We start from the raw sequence: 7,879 nt of genomic DNA on the forward strand, positions 1-7,879 counted from the left end.
TCCTTAATGAAAACTGATTCTATTTTCTGCCTATATTTCACTGCACAATGGCAACAAAACAATGTTAACCACTTAAAGTAGAGATTCCCGAATTGTTTTTTTTTTTAAGTCAGAAGCTACAAATACTGCAGCTGATGACTTTTAAAATAAGGACACTTACCTGTCCAGCGTGCCCGCGATGACGGCACCCGAAGCCGAGCTATTGCTGTCATCCCATTTTCGATAAGGGAATCGGGAAGTGAAGATGCAAGGCTTCACTTCCTGGTTCCCTACTGCGCGACTCGCGCTGCACAATGCCACTGGTCCCTGCTGTCTTCTGGGACCCGTGCGTTTCCCAGAAGACGGGGGGCATCAGAAGTGGCGTAGACACCCGTAAATAATGCAGGGGTCTATGCCTGGAAGTGGGTGCAAATACCTGTCTTAGACAGGTATCTGCACCCCCCCCCCCCCCGGAAAGGTGCCAAACGTGACACCGGAGGGGGGGTGAGGGCTTCCGAAAAGCAGAAGTTCAATTTTTTGGGTGAAACTCCTCTTTAAGGACCAGAAAATTTGCCCCCTTTACAAAAAAAATGTTTTAATGTCTTCATCAGTTTAGGCCAATATGTATTCTTTTACATTTTTTTTTTACTAAAAATATAAAAAAAAAATCCCAATAAGCGTATATTGATTGGTTTGCGCAAAAGTTATAGCGTCTACAAAATAGGGGACAGATTTATGGTATTTTTTTTTACCAGTTATGGCAGTGATGAGCGTTTTTTGCAGCACCGTGACATTGCAGCGAACAGATCAGACACGTTTGACACTTTTTTGGGACCATTGACATTTATACAGCAATCAGTGCTACAAAAATGCACCGATTACTGTATAAATGTCACTTGCGGGGAAGGGGTTAACACCAGGGGCGATCAAGGGGTTAAATGTGTTCCCTTGGAGGAGTTTCTAACTGGGGGGGGGGGGGAGAAACTGACTGAGAGATGACCGTTCCTAATCACTAGGAACAGACAATCACTCTAAACTCCTCTGGCAGATCGGGGATCTGCTTGTTTACATTGACAGATCCCCGTTCTGGCTCTCTGTGGATTGATTGTGGGTGGCAAGCAGACATTGCGGCCACATGCATTGGGTCCCCCGCCGCAAGCTCGCGCCCACTGTAGCCGTTTAAAGCACTGCCGTACAGCTATGGCAATTGACAGGAACGAGCCGACCTGCCGCCATATAATGACGGCGGCTGGTCGGCAAATGTTTAACGGGTATGAGCCATTATTGGCTACAGCAGGGCAAACAAACCTAAAGCCTAGTACACATGGGCCAAATGTCGGGTGGCATTGGCTGGTTCAATAGAAACCTGCCAACATGCATGTTTTAACTTTGGATAGTAAAATATATTTTTTCTGCCAGTAAATACCTTGTACAGTCCACTTCCTGTTTGTCTGGTCATTAGCCTAGGCTTATGACATCATGCACAGCTCTTTCACTCACGTGAGAGTTTGCCAGGATGGAAGGGAGGACGAGGCATAAGTGGGCCAATGAGAGCTGAAGGTAAATCCAGGAAGGGAACAGGCAGCAGCTTCAGCTGCTCACAGTTAAAATGGTTGCAGCCAGACTTGGTGGAGAGAGATTTCTGCAGCATATTTGGCAAGTACAGAATAACACACACACACACACACACACACACACACACATATTTTCGAGGTTATTCGAGGTCGACCGATATTTGGCCGTTTTGGAGAAATCGGCATCGGCAGATTTTTATCCAAAATTAGGCCGATATTTAACATGGCCGTTAGCGGTGCCACGGCTCCGGATCTAGGCCGAAGCCCCGGCCTTTCCTGATGCTGTGACCGCGGCGGCAATCCGCGGATTGCCGCCGCGGTCACAGCATCAGGAAAGGCCGCGGCTTCGGCCTAGATCCGGAGCCGCGGCCATCTTGGTACACCCAGCGCGGCAGCCAACCAGAAGGCCCGTAACAGCCAATCGGCGCCCGCCGCCGACATCCTCCACTGTAAAGAAAAAACGTCCCCTGACGTGCTGTGCGCCCTGCCTTTGCCTACAAAGCAGCGCGGGCCGGTAACTGCCGGCCTGCGCTGCATTCTGGACTTTGTAGGCAGAGGCAGGGCACGCAGCACGTCAGGGGACCTTTATTTTCAGAGTGAGGATGTCGGCAGCGGCCGCCTCCGAGTCTGGCCCGAGTGCCGTATCTGCCCGGACCGCCACTATAACAGCAAGCGTTGGTTTGGTGGCGTTTCCCCAGCAACCAGTGACGCTGCGTGCGTGCGCCTGCCCCTCGCCACAGGTCCAGATTAGGGGTGACTCACGGGCAGTGATTAGGGGTGTGACTTCACGCGGGTGCCCCGTCCCCCTGCTTTTTGCAGTTCCCGGGTCCACTCCTGGCTCTCATTGCAAGTAGGGGCGTGACATCAGGTGCGCTCTGCCCCCTGCTGCTCGCGGTTTACGGGTCCTGGCTCCTTATCTCTCAGCTTCCACCCCCTTCGGTATTTCAGTGCCCTCCTTCATTAAGGTATGTGGGCCATTAGTGATCACTAAAGGGCATATTTTATTGTGCACACTGCTGGGCATATGTTGTTAATGTTAAGGGGCACTCTGATGGACCAATTTTATTTTAAGGGGCACGCTTATGGGTAGATTTTTAATGTGCGCAGCGATGGGCATATTTTGTTAAGGGGCACAATGATGTCCCTTAACATAAAATGTGCCCATCAGAGTGCCCCTTAAAATAAAAGGTGCCCATCAGCATGACCCTTATTTTATGTTAAGGGAGACGCTGATGGGCATATTTCATGTTAAGGGGCACGCTGATGGGCATATTTCATGTTAAGGGGCACGCTGATGGACACATTTAATGTTAAGGGGCACGCTGATGGACACATTTAATTTCAAGGGGCACGCCGATGGGTACATTTAATTTCAAGGGGTACGCCGATGGGTACATTTAATTTCAAGGGGTACGCCGATGGGTATATTTTTAATGTGCACCGTGATGGGCATATTATGTTAAGAGGCACACTGATGGACACATTTTCTTGTGCCCATCAGAGTGTCCCTTAACATAAAATGTGCCCATTAGAGTGTCCCTTAACATAAAATGTGCCCATCAACGTGACCCTTATTTTATGTTAAGGAGGACTCTGATGGGGACCCCTGATGCAAAGGGGCGCTGTGATGGGCACCCCTGATGCAAAGGGGCGCTGTGATGGGCACCCCTGATGCAAAGGGGCGCTGTGATGGGCACCCCTGATGCAAAGGGGCGCTGTGATGGGCACCCCTGATGCAAAGGGGCGCTGTGATGGGCACCCCTGATGCAAAGGGGCGCTGTGATGGGCACCCCTGATGCAAAGGGGCGCTGTGATGGGCACCCCTGATGCAAAGGGGCGCTGTGATGGGGACCCCTGATGCAAAGGGGCGCTGTGATGGGGACCCCTGATGCAAAGGGGCGCTGTGATGGGGACACCTGATGCAAAGGGGCGCTGTGATGGGGACACCTGATGCAAAGGGGCGCTGTGATGGGGACACCTGTGACTACAATCTTTCTGAGTCATAGCAAAGACTTGAGATTCGGACCTCGGCCCAAAGAAAATTTTGGCGACCGGACCTCCTTGAATTTTAATTCAGTACCCCTGCTCTAGGGTCTCTGCTAATAAGAGATAGAGATAGATCTCTTGTTTGAGGGTTCTTAGTATCAGCAAAAAAAATACTGATTTTAACTTGTAAGCAACAAGTGTCAGAAAAAGAATCGCAATTTAGATTATTTAACGATTAATCGTGCGGCTCTACAGCATTTTCCATACAGAGTACTAAGCAAAGGGCTTGGAATAATAGGGGGGGTGGGAACAGGTTTAACCACTTCCCGCCCGGCCTATGGCCGATTTACGTCCGGGAAGTGGTTATGAAATCCTGACAGGACGTTCTAGAACGTCCTGCAGGATTTCATGCCGCGCGCGCCCGTGGGGGCGCGCATCGCGGCGATCGGTGATGCGGGGTGTCAGTCTGACACCCTGCATCTCCGATCTCGGTAAAGAGCCTCCGGCGGAGACTCTTTACCACGTGATCAGCCGTGTCCAACCACGGCTGATCACGATGTAAACAGGAAGAGCCGTCGATGGCTCTTCCTCACTCGCGTCTGACAGACGCGAGTAGAGGATAGCCGATCGGCGGCTCTCCTGACAGGGGGGGTTAGCGCTGATTGTTTATCAGCGCAGCCCCCCCTCGGATCGCCACACTGGACCACCAGGGATGCCCACCCTGGAGCACCAGGGTGGGCAAAAAAAAAAAAAAAGTCTAAAAAAAAAAATTAAAAAAAAAGCATAAAGAAAAAAGATGCCAGTCAGTGCCCACAAATGGGCACTGACTGGCAACCTGGCAAAAATAAGTGCTGCCACCCCAGTGTCCATCAGCGCCACCCCAGTGTCCATCAGCGCCACCCCACAGTGCCCATCCATGCCCAGTGCCCACCTATCAGTGCCCATCTGTGCCACCCATAAGTATCCATCAGTGCCGCCCATCTGTGCCGCTTATGAGTGCCCATCTGTGCCGCCCATGAGTGCCCAGTGCCGCCTATGTGTGCCCATCAGTGCCGCCTATGTGTGCCCATCAGTGCCGCCTATGTGTGCCCATCAGTGCCGCCTATGTGTGCCCATCAGTGCCGCCTATGTGTGCCCATCAGTGTCGCATACCAGCGCCGCCAATCAGTGCCACCTCATCTGTGCCCGTCAGTACTACCTCATCGATGTCCATCAGTGCCATCTCATCGGTGCCCATTAGTGCCGCCATATCAGTGCCCGTAATTGAAAGAGAAAACTTATTTACAAAAAAATTAACAGAAAAAAATAAAAACGTAATTTTTTTTCCAAATTTTCAGCCTTTTTTTAGTTGTTGCGCAAAAAAAAAAAATCGCAGAGGTGATCGAATACCACCAAAAGAAAGCTCTATTTGTGGGGAAAAAAGGACGCCAATTTTGTTTGGGTACAGTGTAGCATGACCGCGCAATTGCCATTCAAAGTGCGACAGTGCTGAAAGCTGAAAATTGGCTTGGGCGGGAAGCTGCGTAACTACCTGGTATGGAAGTGGTTAAGCTTAGTTAGGTATTCTGTCCCTTCCACAGCCACTTCCTACAGCAGCCAGAGAGAGTCAATAACACCCCCCTTAGGAGTCTTTCACACTCTGCAAATGATGGGACTTCCTTCACACTTCTGATGGTGGGTGGGACTGAATTAATTAGAATTGAATGGATCACAATTAGAATTCAATCCTGCCCAATATGCAAACCAGTGTGAACCGGTCCTCCCACCCCTCAGATCCTTTCTTTCCAAGGTAGAGGAGAAATTCTGGGTCTTACAGACCCCAAATGTCTCCATAAAGAGGATCTGTCATGCCTTATTTCTATCACAAGAGATGTTTACATTTATTGTAATAAAAATTAAAAGTGATCAGAAAAAAAAAAAAAAAAAAATATTATTAAATTTATTTTTTGATTACTTTTAATTTTTATTACAATAATTATATATATAATTATTGTAATAAAAATTAAAAGTAATCAAAAAATCAATGTAATAATATATATATATTTTTTTTTTTTAATTGTGGCTATATATATATATATATATATATATATATATATATATATATATATATATATATATATATATATATATATATATATATATATATATATATATATACACACACACACACACACACACACACACATATATATACATACATACACACACAAATAAATCGCAATAAGCGTATACTGATTGGTTTGCACAAAAGTTATCGTGTCCACAAAATACGGGATAGATTTATGGCATTTTATAATTATTATTTTTTTACTAGTAATGGTGATCAGTGATTTTTAGCAGGACTGCGACATTGCAGCGGACAGATCGGACACCTGACATTTAAAGCGGAGCTCCGCTGAAAAAAAAATATTAAAAGCCAGCAGCTACAAATACTTCTGCTGCTGACTTTTAATATTAGGACACTTACCTGTCCTGGAGTCCAGCACACCGTCCGCAGCAGAGGACGAGCAATCGCTCATCACTCTGCTGCCCCCCCCCCCCCCCCCGCCATCCTTGCGCTCCGGCTTCACTGCCCGTTCCCTATGGCGCATGCGCGAGTCGGGCTACGCCTGCCGATTGGCTTCCGCTGTGTACTGGGAGCCGAGTGTTCCCAGAACACAACGGGGGGGGGGGGGGGGGGGGGGACGACGTCATGCCCGCAGTCTGCCCGAGAGTGTGTGGCCGGAAGTGGGTGCAAATACCTTTAGACAGGTATCTGCACCCCCCTGAAAGGTGACAAATGTGACACCAGAGGAGGGGGAGGGTTCCGATTAGCGGGAGTTCCACTTTAGGGTGGAGCTCCGCTTTAAACACTTTTTTTTGGAACCAGTGACATTATTACAGTAATCAGTGTTAAAATATGCACTGTTATTGTACCGACGCTGGCAGGGAAGGGGTTAACATTAGGGGTGATCAAGAGGTTAAATGTGTTCTGTGTTTTCGAACTGTGTGACTGGGAGGAAACACGGATCCATCTCCCTGAATAGCAGAAAGACAGGATCTGTGCGATTCCCCCCTGTCAGAACGGAGATCTGCCTTGTTTACACAGGCAGATCCCCGTTCTGTCACTGCGGGGGAACAATCACAGGTGGCCGGCAGACAATCAAGTCTGCCTGAACCGCTGATTGGCTTCACCCCTGGCCAATCGGAGCACGCGTGGGCTCCCACAAAAATTGGGTTCACGAGCTGACGTACACCAACGGCGTTTCGCGGGAATGAGCCAACCTGTCGCAGTATAGTGACAGCGTCTGGTCGGCAAGCAGTTAAAGTGTATTAAAAAAATAAATACAAAATAATTGCGTTTGAAAAAAAAAAAAAATTGTTGCACAAATGCCGTGTGATAAAAATAAAACCGCAACGCCCAGCATTTTATTCTTAAGGGCCTTTGCTTTATAAAAGAAAATGGGGGGGGGGGGTATAGGTTTGGGGGTTCTGAGTAAATTTCGGGCAAAATAAAAAAGGGGGGGGGGGGGTGATGATTTTTACATGTAGGAGAGAAATGCCAGAATTGGCCTGGTGAGGAAGGATAAATTAGTAGTAAAAAAAAATAAACGCAGGACCATGTGGGGGTGCAACAGGCTTCTAATACACAAGTGTGTCCCCAGTTATAAAGTTTATATAGGATCCTATGGAGCGGCGGCCCCCCCCATACATAGCCATCATGTGACCACGCCCCCTCACCTGCACTCTGCTCTATACACCCCTCCGTCCATGCTGTGCCCGCTCACCTCTCCGCCTCCTCCACCCGCTGCTCCTCTGCCATCGCTCCGATCGCCCTGTGCTGCTCGATCCGGGTCACACCGCACAGATCGCCGGCCCTGCCGTGTACGAGATCACCGTCACGCCGATCCGTGCCACCAACCGAGGCTGCGGGCTGAGATACTACCAGGAACTGTACACAGCTCCGGAGCAACGATCGGCTCCTCCTCATCAGCAGCATGTCACTGCCATCTGCCCGCCCCCATGACGACGATCAGCCCGGAGGGGGAGGGGCTCCGGGGGCTGATCTGTGTACAGTACATACCTGATCCCTGATCCGTGTCATCACCTCCTATATACATGATCGCATTGGGATATATACAGTATATATAGGTCCGCATGACACCAATGTCTCTGCTAAAGTCCCCCTTACTTTGGTGTCACAGATATTCCACAATGGCCGCTACGTGCATATACACAGGGAAGACATAAAGTTTGCTATCTCTCTGTACAAAGCTAAAAATATGCCCAAATATCCTAATAAGGTACAATATCATACACCAATATCATATATACAAATGCATAGTGCATTAACCACTTAA

The 7,879-nt window shown here is 48.7% G+C and overlaps 1 protein-coding gene across 2 annotated transcripts in view; it reads right to left on the minus strand.

Moving 5' to 3' along the window:
• The window catches only part of NAPEPLD (N-acyl phosphatidylethanolamine phospholipase D), a 30,754-nt gene extending 23,216 nt beyond the window's left edge, over positions 1-7,538 (minus strand). Inside the window, exon 1 of one of the 2 annotated variants that reach the window (XM_040343485.1) lies at positions 7,260-7,538. In XM_040343485.1, the coding sequence (XP_040199419.1) occupies positions 7,260-7,291 (32 nt within the window). In that variant the 5' untranslated portion in view covers positions 7,292-7,538. The remainder of the gene's footprint in view (positions 1-7,259) is intronic. The other variant, XM_040343484.1, reaches the window with a different exon arrangement.
• Between the last annotated feature and the right edge of the window lie 341 nt (positions 7,539-7,879).

Source organism: Rana temporaria, chromosome 3 (assembly GCF_905171775.1).
Source record: "Rana temporaria chromosome 3, aRanTem1.1, whole genome shotgun sequence".
Classification (NCBI taxonomy): domain Eukaryota; kingdom Metazoa; phylum Chordata; class Amphibia; order Anura; family Ranidae; genus Rana; species Rana temporaria.